This window comes from Epargyreus clarus, unplaced genomic scaffold (genome assembly GCF_041222505.1).
Source record: "Epargyreus clarus isolate Ecla_fem2 unplaced genomic scaffold, WU_Ecla_fem_2.2 ptg000006l, whole genome shotgun sequence".
NCBI classification, from domain to species: domain Eukaryota; kingdom Metazoa; phylum Arthropoda; class Insecta; order Lepidoptera; family Hesperiidae; genus Epargyreus; species Epargyreus clarus.
In genome coordinates, this window is record NW_027332214.1 from 1755503 (window position 1) to 1775094 (window position 19592).

Here is a 19592-nt window from a genome sequence, read left to right on the forward strand (position 1 = left end):
TTTCTGGAAACAAAACGAATAATTACAATTTGAATTAATATTTTAGTAACATTTCGTGTACTTATTTCACATGAGGTAGACGCATAACGGCTTTGACCTATGTTCAGCCCTGTGGTTGTCATGTACACAGCCCGACAGAAACTGTAAACAAACGGGCCGATCGATATATTTCCATTCTACAACTAAACGGCTCCGAGCTTTCACCACGAGAACACTCTCGCTTAACAATACGTGAAAAAATAAAAGAAAGCTAAAACATCGCTACAGATAACTAAATTTCTAAAATATTGGCGGGAAATGATAGTTTTTAGTTTTTAGCGGATACGCGAATGAGTGATTTTATTCTCTGGGATTGTTCGAAATTCAAACTGTGGAACAACGTGGCATCCTGTATGGAGAAATGGTTCGGTGATAAGCGGTTGTGGTTATTCGGCAACAACCTGCCGCTGCTGCCGAGGAGGTAACCTTGACCTTTACTAACGAGCACAGAACCAGCAATCCTTTCACATTCTAATCTGCATAATAAGCCGATTTATTTTGTAAGAATGTATGCGGAGAATGCGTACCGTAACTACTTATTGCCCGATTGCGGAGGGTAATGTTTGTATGTATATATGTGTGTCTCATTCTTTGGCATGGCCCTTGCTCAAACGGCTTGACGGATTTGAACATATTATGATTATTTGAAGCAATCGGGTTTATGTTGTTACCCAATTACATTTTGGTAATACATCTATGTTTTTACCTATAATAATTATAACGATTTAAGTTTTAAAATCTTTATTTTTTTACATGTACTTAGGAATTTAATTTTAAGCTTAGGCGTTAACCGATCAGTGAAGTACGAGAGGGGACTTTAACCAAATGCTTGCTGGAAGCATTGTACTAATTATAATTAATAATTTATAATAATTCTAAAACCACCCTAAAGTCGTACAAGAAAAATCGTTAATCCTGACGATCATGATGAAGACGAGATGAGAAGCTCTTGATAAGTATTCAAAGTTTTAAATTATTCAGACCGTTCAAAGTGGATAAAAATCGAGTTTAAAGATTCCGTTATATACATTCACACAGGTCAAGCTAACAAAAGCGTGGTAAAAAGGTATTCCTACTTAAATATTCCTTACGGGTAGCAATCTTTAGCGGATCTTAGAACTCTAGTTGTATCTGGGGTTCATTAAAGATGTTTCTTTCAGATTACTGTATCAGCATGTTACATTATACTAAGACCACAGACTTGTATTGTCTTCTAGACTTATACATTTTTATTAAATAAATATTGTCTTATTAATATTGAACACGTGTTAAATGAAGTACTTAAAAAAGTTAATTCAATAATTTTGGATTTAAATTATCAATTTATTAAACTACCTTGTTTACTTCGTATAAGCATAATTAATTGATAAACACAACTTAAATATAATTTAAATTTTGTCAAGGTATATTTTTAAGTATTATTTATTACTAAGGTTATCAATTCCTGGTCATTTAGTATTTTTAAATTTACGGACCATGATAAATTTTAAATGACGTCATCTTGTATTAAAAATATTGGACATCTTAAATAAATATTTTACCAGAGGAAATTAATTTTGTTTATTTATTACATAGCTATTAATAACATTTAATCTGTCTGTTATAGGTATTATTCATGCGTAATAATTTATTTACATAAAAAATTATATTATGTCATTGTAAAGTAGTAAACAATATATGGTACGGCCGTGCCGCTTCTTTTGGCTCGACTTGGCGGAGATTATATTCCGCCTATTCCAATGTCAATAACTATGAATTATGTATAGATAGAATAACTTCGATCCTCATGTGTGCGCGTGTAGGCAAAGGGTGTACCCCTTGTTGTGTACTTCTAGGCCAATGTTTGTCAATCTTTTCGTGGCGCTACCCCGTTAGTATGTGAAGATATTTCGCGACCCCGATTTCCGTTTTTTTTTAACTTGTAGTTTTTGTGTTAAGATAATAGTCCGTACGGTTTACGGTTTAGATGTACCTATAATAAAAGCTGTTAAACTGTGGCTGACATATTTTTATGAAGTAGGTACCTACCTAACCCAAAGAAACTATATTATAACATCATGAATTGGTAAATCTCGTTCCTTAGATTGTGAATGTGTCTCTCCTTTATACTTATGAAAGAAAACGCGCTTAACAACGGTGTTAATGAGTATGGCGGTGGTGCCTCTAGAATCTTAACCTATACGGCTCTACCATATTCCAAACTTAAGCGTATTCTCTGGTCGACTGATGAAACATTAGTATGTTTTCTTTACAAAACATTAGTAGTGGCATTCTGTCGGCAACTTGAGAACGAATAGAAAAATAAACTGATTTCATATGGCAATATCTGTTATCACCTGACAAATCATAGGAATCATAATATGTCAACAGCGGCTGAGAAGTGGAAGTTGCATTTAGAAGATTATTTCTATAAATATGTCTGAAAATCCACCTATCCTAGCGAGGTATCTTTCTATATTCCCAGATTAGGTATTTACGAGCTCTACTCTTATCTTCTTAGTATAATTTGCTATTACAATACACAATTGGATTATTTACAATAGAGTAAACTGTAAGGCTAAGTAGGTACCTATTTAAGCAATGACATTTTATATTAAAGGTTAAGTTTGCATTTCTAATTTAATAAAACTAAAATGTATAGCGTACAATCACCTACATTATATTGTGCTATCCTCTATGTTGAATGTAATAAATAGTATTATTATGTAAATATATATTATTTGATCTTTTTTTTATAATATAGGAGTAGCAGACGAGCATACAGTCCACCTGATGGTAAGTGGCTACTGCCGCCCATGGACATATGTTATCAACCCCAGATAGGATTAGATATTCCCACCTGAGGTCGGCCACAGATGCGCCGCTACCTCTGAGGACTAAGCTGGACGCCTCGGAAAAGTCTGTCTCCCTTACCACATCTACTTCCTACCTACCTACATCTACTTAAGTGGTTCTTATATAATACTTCCTTCATCGTACCATTCGCCGAATAATTAAGTCCCGTCCACGATCCATATCAATTGGACTCTTGCAAGTTTAAGATGTGTGAATTAATTTCCTCTTAAGATAAAAAGGGCTCTTAAAATAAAGCTCCCTTTAAGCCTGAAATGCATTGGCAACTCATTTGGTGTTGCAAATGTCCATACATATAATTACTATCTACTTAGGTAGCCCATCTGCCTAATTGGTTTAATCATTTAAAAAAAATCTAAATAACATTATAAAGCATAAGAATAATATCTTTGATTATTAAGTATTATAAAAACAAAATCTCGATATATTAAAATTATAGTCTATATTACTTACTCCCACAATTTAGACGAATTCATACATGAAATCCGGCAAGCCGTTTGGGCTGCAGAGCACGACAAAGAATGATACATACATAAATATTGAATATTTACAAAAACATTACACTCCGCAGTCGAGTAAAATAACACAAACTTCTTGAAGTTAGAGCATAGTTTTGCTTTATCTATAAACTTCTATCAAGTTGACAGAATGCTCAAAATCAATGAAGCGTTTTCTTTCATTCCTTGAAATGGTTCACAATTATTCTAATTTTTCGACATAAAATTGAAAATTATGCTTGGATACATAAGTTCAAGTACGTGGTATCACTATCGTGATAGGAAAATTTAGTGGCGTGAAAGATGAAGGGGTCGATCAACCCGGCCATAGTATCTCCGTATGTTGTGTCTGCGAGGTAACTGTTTTCTATAGTTTACCTGCGAATAATGCAGAATGCTTTAGTCGTAGCTCTGAAGTGTACCTATCCGCCGAAGCAGCGGACTAATCTCGTCAGAGGCTCGGGCGGAATGTTGAATGCGGCTCCTAGTCTAAGAAATTGATATAATTTTACAAGCTTTTACAAATGTCCACAAGGGATTTGTAGGCCTTCCAGGACCAGAGGTAGGGACAACTGATAATGTAGTTGTTGATGATGATGATTTTTTTATAATATAGGCGAAGCAGACAAGCATGCAGTACACCTGCTGGTAAGTGCGTACTGCCGCCCATGGACATATGTAATCAATTCCAGATAGGATTAGATATTCCTACCTGAGGTCGGCCACAGTTGCGCCGCTACCCCTGTGAACTAAGCTGGAATGTTTCGAAAAAGTATGTCTCCCTTACCACACTCTTCATACCAGAACACAGCAGCGCTTAACACTGCTGTTATGATGCAGAAAAAGGTGTGGCGATGGTGCGATTGGAGTCGAACCACAAAGGGCTCTACTTCCTTCTTGTTATTGATGTCGACTTTATTGATGTTTCTGTTTTTGTTCTTCGTGAGCAGGTCGCGCGCCAGCAGCCGCGCGATGGAGCGCTACGAGAAGCTGGCGAAGCTCGGTGAGGGTTCCTACGGGCTGGTGTACAAGTGCCGCAACAGGGACACGGGCGAGATCGTTGCCGTCAAGAAATTCGTCGAAAACGAGGACGACCCTCTCATCCGGAAGATCGCCCTTCGAGAGATTCGGATGCTGAAGGTATTGTATATGAACAAAATACATTAGAATTAGACTCATAGCTGTGCGGAACTGGCGAATTGAAATTCGCTGATTTTGGCTCCGATCGAACATATTTGACGTCTCAAATGACTTGAAAAGTGGGTAACACTGAACAAATTATGTGCGAACATTGAAACACAAAATATGTAAAAAAACAACAATATTGACGTAATTAAATAAACGTTTAGACTATAGTAGGTAACGAACTAATTATGATGCTTCGTTGATTGTTTTTTCGTTACCTGGTAAACGTATTCGATATTCATATACGACACGAAACCCACGAGTATTTTATAAAAAGGCGAGTACCTAGGTTCCCACGTAAACTAAAGTGGAACTTTTTATTTAAGACTTGTCTTTTGTATTATATTTATGCGTTTAATTGTGCAGTAAGGCACAATAGGTAATATATACGAGGCAATTCAAGTTAGTGCTTAGAAGTAGCAACTCATCTGTTGTCGACCTTAGGTTGGACTCTAATATAATTTGCGTCTAAATTGGCAAGGTGAGGATGTTTCGATCATTCAAAAACATACATAAATTAATCAGATTTTGAATGAGCTAGATTATTTAGAGTAATTTAGATATCACGACCATGTCCAAACCGGATTCACAAAGTTAGTGTTTAGTATTATTATTGTTCATTGCTATTTGGACTTCCTACTTATTGTTGGTTGTCGTTAAATATGTAGTATTCAAGTTCTACTCACGATCATTGCTTAATTTTATAGACACAAGTGTACATTATTAACTTTTGTCATGCGGAAGAAAACAGTGCAGAGTTATGTATAAGTCTTTATCTTAGGCTCGTGCTAGACATAGCACAAATATTTGAGTACATACTTGAGCACATGTTTGAACACAGTGAAGTACGGGTATTTGAGTATTTGTTCAAATATATGCACTTTGCCATTTGGTGTCGGTTTTTCGAACGCACATCAAAGCGTACAAACTTCAAATATGTGCGGAGCCTGCTACACATGCGCAAAGTCCAGTTGCTGAGGAGACCATGACTAGAGTGACAGCTTAAAAATTTAAACAAATAAGTGGTCAAATGTGTGTGCAAAGTCTGTGTTCAAATATTTGTTTATGTCTGGTACGGGTCTAATACATAACATGGAATGGGCAATTTTCGTATGCATATATATTTTTACGAAATTGAAGCAGCAAATGACCACGCATTCCACTTGATGGTTAGTGGTAACTGCCGCCTTTGGTTATCTTTGATCAACTTCAGATAGAACTGACGTGCTTACTACCCGAGTTCGGCTACAGTTATGCTTGCAACATGACTAATATCGTCGGAGGCCCGGGGCGGAAAGTTGAATGGAGGCCCCCAAGTGTAAAAAGCTTATTTGATTTTAAAAATGAAAAATGTGTCATAGAATTATTTGCCTGTGATTTTTTTTCGCTGAGTGATACACATTTCATAGATTAAGCCACTAGAGTACAGCAGTGCTCAGTGGCTTTCCTTCAAGCCACTAGAGCACAGCAGTGCTCTAGTGGCTTGAAGTTGGTGGTTGAAGGTGGTAGAACGCTTTGTGGTTCTTTGTGGTATTTCTACCTAATACGAGTAACAGCAGTGTTAGGCGCTGCTGTGTTCCGGTTTGAAGGGTGTGGTAAGGGAGATAGACTTTTCCGAGGCGTTCCAGCTTAGTCCTCAGGGGTAGCGGCGCATCTGTGGCCGACCTCAGGTAGGAATATTAATCCTATCTGGGGTTGATTAAAGATGTCCATGGGCGGCAGTAGCCACTTAGCATCAGGTGGACTGCATGCTCGTCTGCTACTCCTATATTATAAAAAAAAAAGTGCTCAACACTGCTTTTAAAAGACAAATAAATATGTCGACGGTCCTCCGAAGTCGAACAATAAATGTTTTAGAACCTTAATAGGTGATTGTTATGCATTTGCACTTATTGAATTTGTACTTAATCTAGTTTCAGAACTTTTAATTTGTATCCACTATTGAAACTCGAAATTTCACTTCATCTTCCGTAGATATACTTAAGTCTGCAAAAAAAATTGTGCTCAAGCAACAAAAACTAAATAGCCTGTAGGTAGACATCATCCAGCTATTAAAATTTTAAAATCCACTGAGTTGATCTATAAAAAGAAATATAATATAAAAAGGTAGTAAGCGGTGTTTGTTCCACAGAACTTGAAGCATCCGAACTTGGTGAACCTGATCGAGGTATTCCGACGGAAGCGCAAGCTGCACCTGGTCTTCGAGTACTGCGACCACACCGTGCTGCACGAGCTGGAGAAGTATCCTGCTGTGAGTATGCCGCATTCGGTTAATAGTGATCTATTTTGGACGTGTTCGCTACCGTTTTTTTCGACACCGTTACCGCCGCCACACCTATTTCAGCCTACTAACAGTGTTACGCGCTGTTGTGTTCTGCTTCGATGAGTGTAGTAAGGGATTAGTCCTTAGGTAGAAACGCATCTGTGGCCAATATTAGTTAGAATCTAATCGTATGTGGGGTTGAGTTTGTGCCATGATCGGCAGTAGCCACTTACCATTGGGTGGACTGCATGCTCATGTGTTCAAAGTTATTAAAAAAATATGTATTTATGTTATGAATCTTCTGTAATTGTCATCGAGCGAGGTAAAATAAATACCAATTTACCAACAATATGAAAAACTTTTAAAATTCAAACCATCATCAGAATCTTTTTCCGTGAGGCTCGAACAAACAAACAGACAACCACCGTTTTATAATAGATAAATATTGGCAGGTATGTATATGACATCATACATATTAACATAATGTATGAAGTAATGTTTAATAGTTAATATCAACTCTTCCGCAAGAACCACCTGGATTATTGCAAAAACGAAGGTGCACTCTAAGATGGGCTGGGGCCGCTGTAGGGCTGTCACCTTGTTATAAAATATTTATAACATTCTTTGAAATACTTTTTTATATAATTTTGTAAAGTGGCTAGAGAATATCATTTTGATGCGTCACTTAAGTGATCACTTAATTTCTCAGAATATCATTTTTATTGCATTTAAATAATAAAAATACATATGTACTCTTATATACCCATTAATGTTTTAAATTTAAAAGTAGTTTCTTTTTGTTTTAATGCAGTACATTATTAATTTATTCACTTCCATTATTACATTACTTTTAGTAGACAGTTATGGTCCGCGCCAAACTGCTTGTCCGCTCTGAAGTTGTTGCGAGCAGGTGTAGTCATACAATTTGCTATGGCGACGCAATTCATTTTTATATTCAGAGCGGACTAGCAGTTTTACGCGGACTACACCTATTAACTATTAAGAAAATAGTTTATCAAAATTAATGTTAGATTAGTGACATACTTTAGCATTTTTTCTTCCAATAATATTATTATAACATGTTTATAAGCTCACATTAGACTCAATCGACAGCCTTAACCCGCATAGCGGTTTTACGCAAACGGGCCACTTTACAACATTCGCCCGATTTCGTACAAATTCACGTGCGGAACGGCCAATCACGTGTAACCTTACCAGTTTAATGCATTTAGTGTTCACAGTTTCATACGCACTGCGGTTATAATGTACTCTCTGCATCGTAACCTGATGAAGTGGGCTTAGGTTATGTGAGAAATCTCTACAATTAAGAATTATAATGACGTCACAATTTTGCGTTTAAATAAATCTGTGAAGCGCTAAGAATTTCAAACGCCTTTAATTAAGATTTCTGAAGTTTCGAATATGGATCTAAAAGAGTTACCTAACAAATCAGGACTCATGGACCCTTGTTACCAATTACCTACTCGTATCAGATAGGTCCTATTTGTAGAACGTCCTAAGAAGTCGGTTATTGGTTTGTTAGTCTTGCGGACTAAGATGAAACGCCTTGAAAAAGCGAATCTTCTCACCCTTTAAATTGCGAAGCTATAAGGCTCATAAAACGCAGAAATAAACACGGTGATAACGCCGCTACAGAAAAACGCCAAAAAATTGTTTCTAAAATGGCACCTACTTAAAACTCCTTCTCTGACTGTGACCTACTAAGCGGTGCTTGTGTAATAGAAGGTACGAATCACCTTACATAAAGGGTGTTGACATCTCTTAATTCTTATTAATATATTTATCAAATTATCAAAAGTATTAAAAACGCGCTCGTTCTGAAGTGGCGTTATTAGCTTAACCACAAAGCGTCAATGACCATTCAACTTACGACTGGTTTACTGGTTGAAGTCAAGTCATGCTGTTTGCCCCACTTCAACTAACAAGGGGCACGTGTTTGTTTTTGAAAACGTACCTACTTCTTTTGGCTCTTTGTCAAACCGGTAATTTTTCAGCAAGGTAAGTAAAAGTTGCGCGCCCTTAATAAAAATTGTAGTGGATCGACGCTCTTCAAGTTAGCCTTCGAAGACTAAGTAAGTTATGGAACTAATGATAAATTGATTAATATTTAAAGATATAGAGCGCACATTGTCAAGATTTTCATACAATGTCTTTCATCCCGCTTCACATTGACTGACACCATTTAGAGACTGGAACGCCTTTACGAAGTATTTCTGTTTTACCACAACAGAGCTTTAAGCTAAGTAGAACACAGAAAAAAACTGAGAACATAGCCTTTAACACCGTAACAAGTCAAAAATGATATGGCGGTGATGCAATTGAATTACGAGTTGGTTCAAACATTTTAATATTTTACTGCTGTTTTTGCTACTTTTCACTGCCTTCTGAATTGATTACCCACGCAGCTAGACTCCCACTTGGCTAGATTTTTGCCATAACTTTTTGTACTGACTGACGTCAAAGTGTAACGGTACGAGCAAAAGTCGGTACCGTATCCAAATGATAAGTATTTTGGGACTCTATTTAAGTGTATTGACGTCACAAATCGTTATCGAGTATGTCTGCAAGGTTTAAGTGTATTTTGTTGCTGTAATAAAAATTTATTTCATCTGGGGATGCGAGGTTCAAATCCCAGGCACGTCACCGCTGAATGTTCAAAGTTTGTGCATATTAGAAATTAATTATTATCACTTGCATAAAAGGCGAAGAAAACATTGTGAGGAAACCTGCACGTCGGAGAGTTAGGAAAATAATAAGTAGGCAATTAATAATGGTAAAATGTTGAAACAATACCTACTGATAAAATATGTCGAATAAAGTCAAGTCATCAAAAACATTACAGTTAATTTCAAAAGATTAGACTCGTTTGAAGTTTGAAGTTTTGAAATTTGAAAGTTTTACGTTAAAATTTATCTCACTTCAAGTTACTTAATTTTCGTTAAAATGTGTATAAAAACTGGTTCTAATTGGGTAAATTGGAGTGTTTTCCATATAAGGATTTTAGGTTAAGGTTAAATTAATTAAGGTTAAAAAAAATGTATTGCGTAATGTCGTAGGTACCAATTACTTTGATATAGTTATTAATTATCGACAAAATGCCTGCACCTATTTAGCTAAAATATATTTTTGTCTTGGAATAAAGAAATCTTAAAGAACTACTAGCCATGTCCATGAATTTTATAATAGTAACTCAAGGTCTTGCGTGGGTGGCCACCTTCGTCCAGGTTGTTTTCTCGTCTCTCTATGCTCTTAAAAATAATTTACTATATTTATTTTCCTCACAGTGTTTTACACCTGACCTTGGCAGTGACACGCGAACACTAAAATTTTAAGAGTATGTAAATAATATTATCTAAATACCATTTTTTTACATTAAATGTGCAATACTTGTCGTATAAGTCTTGGGTTTAAAATGTATTTAGAAAATGGTTTTGAAGATTCAAATTGTACACACCAGTAACTTTCTTGCAATTTTAAAGCAGTTTTCGCCTGGTAATCCAAAATTTGGAACAGGTTAGTGGTTGAGAAACTCGGCCTCTCGATCGAGGGGTCCGAGGTTCGAATCCCAGGCACGCTCCTCTGATTTTTCAAAGTTATGTGCGTATTAGAAATTAATTATCACTTGTTAAACGGTGAAGGAAAACATCGTGAGGAAACCTGCCTACCTGAGAGATTTATAAAAAAATCTCAACCGTATGTGAAATCTACTAATACGCACTTGGCCAGCGCGGTGGACTATGGCCTAATCCTTCTCATTCTGGCGGAGACCCGTGCCCAGCACTGGGGCAGTAATGGGTTGGTGATAAATCCAAAATTTAACGCTCCTCCAATACTTTTTATTGTACAATAAAAAAAATGTAAACGAGTAAGCAGTCCACCAGGTGGTAAGTAGCCATTGCCGCTCATCGACATGTAATCAACCCCAGATAAGATTAGAGTACTACCTGAGGTCGGCTGCACATGCGTTGCTAGTCTACCCCTGAGGACTAAGTTGAAACGCCTCGGATAAGTACATGTCTTCCTTATCTCATCTTTCAAACTGACACTCAGTCTTTAAGGTCGAACCTGACAAGGTCCTTCCACCTTATATAGAATGTAAAAGTGGCCAAACATGGATCAATGTTATCTGCGTACCTTTATCTAAATTGCAATTCCAAAATGTAGCACCATTTTTGGTTTTGAGTTGTAACAGGAAACGTATTTGCATTTTGCTAAATACTTAATATCTATCTAATTAAATCTAGACATTTGCATGAATATTAGATAAGCAAAGGTTATTTAGTAAGTAGAATGGATATTTACTGGAATTAATTTATGCCTGACGATATATGTGTCTGAAGTACTCGGAAGTTGAAGTTGGAGGTGGTAGAACCATATGTGGTTCAACTCCGGCGGCACCACCGCCACCCCTTTTTCTGCCTCATAACAGCAGCGTTAAGTACTGCTGTGTTCTGGTTTATAGGGTGTAGTAAGGGAGACATACTTTTTTGAGGCGTTCAAGCTTAGTCCTCAGGGGTAGTGCGCATCTGTGGTCGACCTCAGGAAGGAATATGTAATCCTATCTGGACTTAAATAGGAAATAGGAATTAGCTTATTGTGGACTTAAATAGGAAATAGTGAAAATAAAAAGGATCGTCAGGAATCAGGATTGACGATTCCGTGTGCGGTTTTAGCGTGGTTCATAGTTTTTAAACTATAATTATTTTATTAAATAGTACCTAGCCATTAGTATTATTGCAACTGAAACAAGTTAAAATAAATAATAGTTTCGAACAGACAAGCATAAAAATTGTTTTTTAGAAATTATATTATTTACATAATTCGAGAGACAGACTGACTCTTCAATTTATATTGATAATTAACTAATATTGACGGAATTTTAATGACCAAAGAATCCTCATCTTTTTTCAGAATATTTCTGTTCCTCAGATGAGGTCGAATCTATAAAACAAACGCCAAGGCTCATTAGAGCTTTGCTTGAAGTTGAAAGCAATAAACACAAGGCATTAATATTTTCTGAATTAGTGTTATAATATTCAAAAGTTAATTAAACGGAAAGGTCAAATCCATACTAATATTATAAATCCGAAAGTAACTCTGTCTGTCTGTCTGTCTGTCTGTCTGTCTGTCTGTCTGTCTGTCTGTCTGTCTGTCTGTCTGGTTGTCTCTTCTTCACGCCTAAACCACTGAATCGATTTTGCTGAAATTTTGTACAAATATAGTGTGAGACCCGAGAAAGGACATAGGATAGTTTATATCCCGAAAATCTCACGGGAACTAGAGATGGCGATTTAAGATCGATTAATCGGAGAATCGATCTTTTGGACCAAAAAGTCGATTATTTTAATCGATGTTAGTAAGGATTGAATCGTAAACAACGCATTTGATGAAGTGATGATATTTAGCAAAGTTGTTGTCCATGAGCCCACGAAGGGTTCAGAGTTGGTACGACCAATTTGCGCCAGATCTTAGTATGACATATTATTTACTTTTAAACGCGGGCGAAGCCGCAGGTAAAAACTAGTACTAAACAATTCCACTGTTTTAATTTTTATTCTTTTACCCGACCGTGGAGGGTAATGTTTTTATGTATGTCGTATAATAATTAAATTACTAATTTATAGGGGGAAAAAAGTAGTTGCCGCCCTGAATTTCTATACTTATCCGCAATAAGAAAGGAAAACCTTCTTATGGCCCATTTGCTCACACAACACTAGTGTAAAACTTTGGAAACAATCGAGATATTCCAGATTCGGTCGTCGGTCGTACAAATTCATGTTTTAGTCAGTAGAATCGTAAAGAGTTCGACATTTATAACTATTGCCGTCCAGGGGGGTTACTACCATCTCTTAACACAATATTATTTTAATCATACTTGTACTTTTTTGGAGGAAACTTAACTTTTTAAGCAAAATATGACAATTTCAGTTGGTTTTATACAAAGGATAAGCGAAAAATTAATAAGTATTTAACTTTGTTCAACTGTGTATGACGGAATATTTTACTGTTTTAAGGAGGAAATAAAATTTTCCTGGACTATTATGGTTTACCCTGCACATTAAATTTAAAGTACAAAGTGTTTCTTAGGATAAATTTCAAAAGTTTATGCGATTGTCTTCCACGAAGACGTATGCCAGAGCGTATACCTAAAATAACAAAACAAGTATTTGTTAAACTAACACGGAATCATAATAAGTAATGGCTTGGATTTCCCTAACGTTTTTTGAAATTACCGTTTGACTCAACAAACAACGAGTGTTTGTATGTTTGATATCATACAAGAGCACATACTCGTATGTCCGTATACACAAATATCGTAAGCGAAGTGGCTCCTTATGATTTTATATTTGGAGGATCCTTAGAATAAAATTGTTAGGTACCTACTTTGTGGTCGATCTTTTTCAAGTTTATTTTTCTAGTTTGTAGAGTCCATGGGCGACAATTACCACTTAAGGATTGGATTGTATCCTCGTTGGTATAAAAAACAAAACGTTTGAGTGGTTACTTTATGCTATGCACGTATATATAATTATAATCATAAAATTATTAATTATGACACCATCGTCATATGTGCCTGCCTATTATTTTTTGCAAAACTTGCAAAAAATAATGGGCTTCAGAACGCAAATTTCAGAATTTTTAAAAATTACGACCCGCGTGTCTGGGCGGTCACCATACCGGTCTGACGCGCAGTGGGTCCCGGGTTGGATCCCCGGCCAGACAGATATCTAAATGATGAATTTAGGTGTCTGTTTCTGGGTCTGGGTGTTTGTGTATTTGTCTATGTGTGTATCCATGGCACCCACGACGCAGGGAATCCTAGTATGGGCGTAAAGCGTTAAGCGTTAAGTTAAAAAAAATATTGAAAATCCATTTTGTAAACATGTGTGTAGGTAAATTATAGTCAACAATTACCATATCTAAGATATCTTAGATATGATAATTACGATAAGTATTCTAGGATAAAGTAAAATCAATGAAACCAAAACTGTATATACCCATTGGACTTTCATATGTCGTTTACAAATGTTGCAATATGATAATGAAGTTCTTGCATAACATTTCTTAGGCAACTAAGCTATGTATTTAAATGACCTTGACTTTCGAAGAAATACGTTGATTTAAATACTATGTTACCTACAGAAGGTCAAAGGTAAAATATCAAAGGTTAAGAACGGTATCGGTCTTCGTAAGGCGGATAGAAATTTAATCCTGCATATTAGGTACATAAATTTTGCCAGTGACAGACTAGATTCCCAAGTTTGGATCCTATAATAATAAACTAATAGTAATATTATAGTAACAGTGATAAATGATAAATCTTATGTACCTAATTATCAAAAATGGATACATTTCAGTGAACAATTAATGTAAACGGATTATTCCTGCAAGACTATTTTATATAATAAAAGATTCAATAACAGCTCCATTATTTATTTTCTGTGACAATCTTTTGAATTACATCTTATTCTCTAAACAATATAATATCCTCTCTTACTCTCTCTTATTAACATAGAATAATTGGAGAAATATTGTAATTAAAATATACCCTGACGGCAAACGTTGTGTGGCCATATAAATAAAAAAAAATGTTAAGGGTCAACAACCCTTATCACTTAGGGGTATGAAAAGTAGATAGTAGCCGATTCTCAAACCAACTGAATATGTATATAAAATTTGGTGAAAATCGTTAAAGCCGTTTCGGAGGAGTACGGTAACTAACGTTGTGACACGAGAATGTTATATACCTATAAGATATATCACATATTAATCGTAAATAGGTGCAATTTACTAAACATTTATGTAATTTAATAAACGTATCATTATTCGTAAGGCAGGTTGAACTCTGGCCTTTCGTGGTACGACTGCGGCGGTATCACTGCTACGCCTATTTTTGTCTTATAACAGCTGTCTTAAGAATTGCAGTACTTAAACGAGACATTTCTAATTTTTATCCATTTCTATATTTTTTCTTATATTTTAATCCTTAAAGGTGACACATCTGTGGTCTACCTCGGGTAAGACTCCAATCGTATTCAGGTTGAAAAGAAATTAGGTGGACTCCATGTCTGTTTGCTATATTGGTTTCTTTTTTCTCGTGCGAAGCTAACAAATTCTTACCTTAGCTCTTGTTCCCAGGGCTGTCCCGAGCTCCTCTCGAAGCAGATCATCTGGCAAACGCTCCAGGGTGTCGCGTACTGTCACCGTCACAACTGCATCCACCGGGACGTGAAGCCGGAGAACATCCTGCTCACCAGCGACGGTGTGGTGAAGTTGTGCGACTTCGGTTTCGCCAGGCTGATCAGTGCGTATATTTCTTCCCTTACATTTCGCTCTACTTTGGGTGTTTATACTCTTAGACAGCCTCGAAATAGTCTGCGTTGATACGCTTGCCATGCCAGAACGCTTAACTCGCTTAAGGCTCATGAAGGGTATGCTGACGTAGACGAAGAAATAGTCGACAAAAAGGGTCGTGCTACTCAAAATTTTGTGCCGCCCGGGGTCGTAAATGGATTTCCAAAACTCTTCTGTATAACATAAACACACATATGGTGCATGGTAGGTGACATGATAATACATAAAAAAATATTTAGTATTAAAGTAGGAAACAAGGATAGCATAGAAATACGGAACCTTATTCCTTAATCCCTTCCATATCCTATCCTAGTGTGACCCATCCTTCCCTTTCGTCAGGTGGAAGCTGCTCCTCGGAATACTCCGTGCACACCATGATCCCATTCGGCGTGGATGTCAGAAGGAGAGCTAGTAACTATTAACTCTATTTCTTTATCTCTTCTTAGTATTGTTTTATTATTTTCTTTAAAAAAGTAGTTTGGTATTGTAGTTATTTATAGGCATTCTTGAGGAATGTGTAAGATGTATATTACTTAAGATTTACTAGTCTAGTCTATAAAACTAGTTTCGAAATAATATTATACTGTAACTATTGTACCTTGCGAAGATGTGGGAGGTCATTGACGTTAAAAAAAACAAAGAAACTTACACACTTATTGTTTTTATTACAATCATAGATGTTTTCCGTAAGTAGACAGAGCAACATTCTAAATTTAGAGATCATACCTTTGATTATCAAATTTAGGGACGTACTTATTGCAAAATTTATTTTTAACACCTGGTTAAACTGCAAACCAATGTGTTTTTAACATTAGTTCGCCGTTTAACCGAAAGGATTTTTATATATTCATTCGCAAAATATGAATAAAACTAAACGAGCAAACGTAAGGTTATGCTGGTCTGTTGTTTAATAAAATAATGTCATTGCCAGTCACGTCATTCCCAGAAATCATTAATGATCTTCCTTGTAAGGCTATACCAAAAATATAATTATTTCTGTTTACTAACTTATTTATATTTAAATAAAAACAATTATAATAACTTATTTATATTTATGTAAAAATAATTCATAAAAATAACACGAAAGTCCCGAAAGTATGAGGGATTTCCACTTTTTTTACTGCTAATTCGAATAGTCTAAGGCCAAAGTGACGAAATAGTTGAAAACTATTAGACTCAACTAGCGAATCTCCCAGTACCATTACGAGGATCTGAGTCTGAAATTCGGTCCTCGATTTAAGCGTTGCAGATCGAACGGAGTTTAAATACTACTTATTGAGGCAATAATTATCACTCTTACATTTTTCAATTTGATTTAAGTTTCCCTATTCTATAAAAACGTAAATCTCAAAATATTAAAGTGCAAATCTAATCTAAGATAACAAAATCAGTGTAATCCGTCGTTATCGTTCGTTCATTATGTTGATAAGGTGAGTAATTTTTGGTGTTCCTCCTGATTAGAGACAATTTGCAGTTTTTTTTAAATTGCATCAAGGTATCGATATATCATAGGATTTGTTAAAATTGACACGGATATTTTAACGTTAAAAAATTGTGGGTATATTACTAGTGGTTGACTAACGATACCATTAAAGATAAGGTACCAAAGTTCACACAAATTACTATCAGCTCGCCTGCCTGGTTTTGGCGTTACGATACTCCATTTATCCGGGTTACGGCTTATCGGAGATCGACCCGGTTACCCGGGGAATTAGCGTACCAAAATTTGGTACCTAATGGTTATGAACTTCCGAATACTGTTGCTCAGTGATTGTCAAAGTGTGGGGTGCGACCCCCTGAAAATCGTAATGCTTTTATAAAATCGCGGGGTGTCGTAAAGTTAGTAAAATGGAAAAAGACAATAGAGAGTTTATAAAATATTTTTATTGAAGTATCAATTTCAAGGACATTATATTTATTTATTGATATGTGCAGGTAATAGGTATAATTTAATACAAGTTTGAAACAGTGAACAAAGAGGGTCGCGAATTATTTTGAAATGCCAAGAGGGGAATGCTATAAAAAGATGTAAATAACTAGAAATACACAGCCGTAGCTCATAATAATCTAAAGTATGAATTTTATGAATAAGAATTTATGTAAAACACTTACAGCATGCTCGAAGTAAATTATGCATGAAATAATGTTGTTAACACTAAATCATACAGGTATTGCAATTTATAATAACGTTATATGATTTTCAGTCTAATTCTACCGTAATAAGGTTAAGTTATTATTATCAAAGGTAATAATGGTAAACCACGGCTACAATGTAACATACATTAATTTACATAATAACTAGTAGCGCCCGCGGCTTCGCCCGAATTTTAAAGAAATAATATGACATACATAAAATGGAAAATTTGTACCTGCATGGGAATGACAGTGGTGCCATCTGTCGAAAATTGCTCTTACGAACTCCCAAACCTCATGGGCTCTTGGACAACAACTTTGCTAAAGATCAACACTTGATCAAATGCATAGTTTCCGATTCTATAACTACTTATGAATTAAAAATTAATTAAAAAAACCTTTTCCCACGGACTAAATTGTGAATCTAAACCATTCTCAAGTCCCCTTGAACACACACAAAAAATTTCATCAAAATCAGGCCAGTCGTTTAGGACGAGTTCAGTGACATACACACGCACAGAAGAAATATATATATAAAGATATGCAGGTGCATTTATTATGTAAATAAAATTGAAGTGTTTGACCATGATTTGCAATTAACAGACTATTCTTAGACCTGTGCTTATAACTAGGCATCATACCTAAACTGGAGTCTAAATTTCCATGTTTGATAGCTAAATTAATTTATTGTTTTTTAGCAACTTTATAAGTATCACAAGTATCAGTATCAAATTATAAGAGGTAGAATCTCACGTGGTGCGTAATCGCAGGCACCACCGCTACACTTATTTCAAGTTTCAACCACATAACAACAGTGATATCGGTGCTGTATGTTGTTTCAAAGGGAGAGATAGTTACGAGGTCATTCTTATTTTGTTTTGAAGGGTTGAATGTGTCCCTTCTAAATTACAGGAAAGTTTTTCAAGAGACGGGACGATTGGAGTTGTCCATGTCGGCAATGACAACTTACGACCATGGATGGTGAATATCATGCTTATTTGCTGATATTGTAATACAACTTGTATAGCGACTCCTATTTATTATCAAAATACTATATTTTTTACGGTCCAAGAGATAGAGCCCTGTGACAAACAAACAGACAGCGAAGCTTAGTATTAGGGTAGCGTTTTTAGCGTACGGAATCATAAAAAACATTATGACTAACTACTACTGTAACTATTGTACTTAGGAACCTACAATTCGTAAATGCTTTACATTCGTAACCTTGCCCTTGGAGCTAATACCGGAACCAAGGACGGGGTTTGCGGTTTTTAACTACAACCTTTAATTCCGTTGCGAGTTGTAAACTACTCTTTGTTGTTGATGTACTAAGTTTATTCGTGGTATAGTTTAATGTCAGGCTATTTGTATTCAAATTTCTACCGTTTAAGCCCGTGGGTATAGGGTATATAATGTCGTAATAGGGTGGGTATATAATGTCGTATTCGGAAATACGAAATAAAAAAGTTCGTTGTCGACTGATTTAGCTCTATTAAATAAGGTCTGCTCTATCAGAATAAGAGGGTTTAGGCCATGTTACACACTGCCAAATGCAAGGCAATTTCAACACTTTTAGCGCTTATAGCCACATAGGATTACTTTGAAGGTAGTAAAACCCTTCAATCAATTGTACTCGTATGCCAATTACAATATGATAGAGCTTTTCCTGGTTCCTCTGTGACAATCCGAATGCTGTTTTGGTTTAAAGAGCGATGTTAAATAAGATACTTCACAATATATTCCAATGTTTAACTTAGTTCAGTTTTATCTGTAACAATTGACCTATCTGTGACCGATCTTAAATGTAAAACTCCGAGAGGTTTTATTACAAGTGTCATGACAAGAACCATGTTTGTATTTTGATAATATTACAAAAAGCTCTCAAAGAATTCTTTCTTTCATGACCATTTCTAAGAAATGAGAAACAAAGTGGCTTTTTCTTGCAATCGCAGTGATACTACCGAGTTTCATGGCACATATGTGCGAATGCCACAAGGCCAAGGTCTCGTTATAGTGAATCAATACTTAATCCATTAATTATGCACCGCCCCGCACGTATTGCGGTTTTCCCAGCGGCTTATGAGTAAAAATAGAGCATTTCCCTTGCTTGCTTCATGCGGGCTTATAAATTTTTCACGACAGCGTAATGGCTAATGCTACAACGCAGTTGAATTAAAAATAGGGAGGTTCTGTATTTGGAATGCTAGGTTATACCTACGTTCATGCATATAGACTTGAGTTTGGGA

The 19592-nt window shown here is 35.8% G+C and overlaps 1 protein-coding gene across 3 annotated transcripts in view; it reads left to right on the forward strand.

Annotated features, from left to right (window-relative positions):
- Window positions 1-198: 198 nt before the first annotated feature.
- LOC140742647 (cyclin-dependent kinase-like 4) overlaps window positions 199-19592 on the forward strand; it is a 40104-nt gene continuing 20710 nt past the window's right edge. For 2 of the 3 annotated variants that reach the window (XM_073073593.1, XM_073073592.1), the window contains exons 1-4: window positions 199-460; window positions 4340-4529; window positions 6706-6825; window positions 14998-15163. In XM_073073593.1, the coding sequence (XP_072929694.1) occupies window positions 330-460; window positions 4340-4529; window positions 6706-6825; window positions 14998-15163 (607 nt within the window). In that variant the 5' untranslated portion in view covers window positions 199-329. Of the gene's footprint in view, window positions 461-3537; window positions 3746-4339; window positions 4530-6705; window positions 6826-14997; window positions 15164-19592 lie in introns of those variants that run through there. The other variant, XM_073073594.1, reaches the window with a different exon arrangement.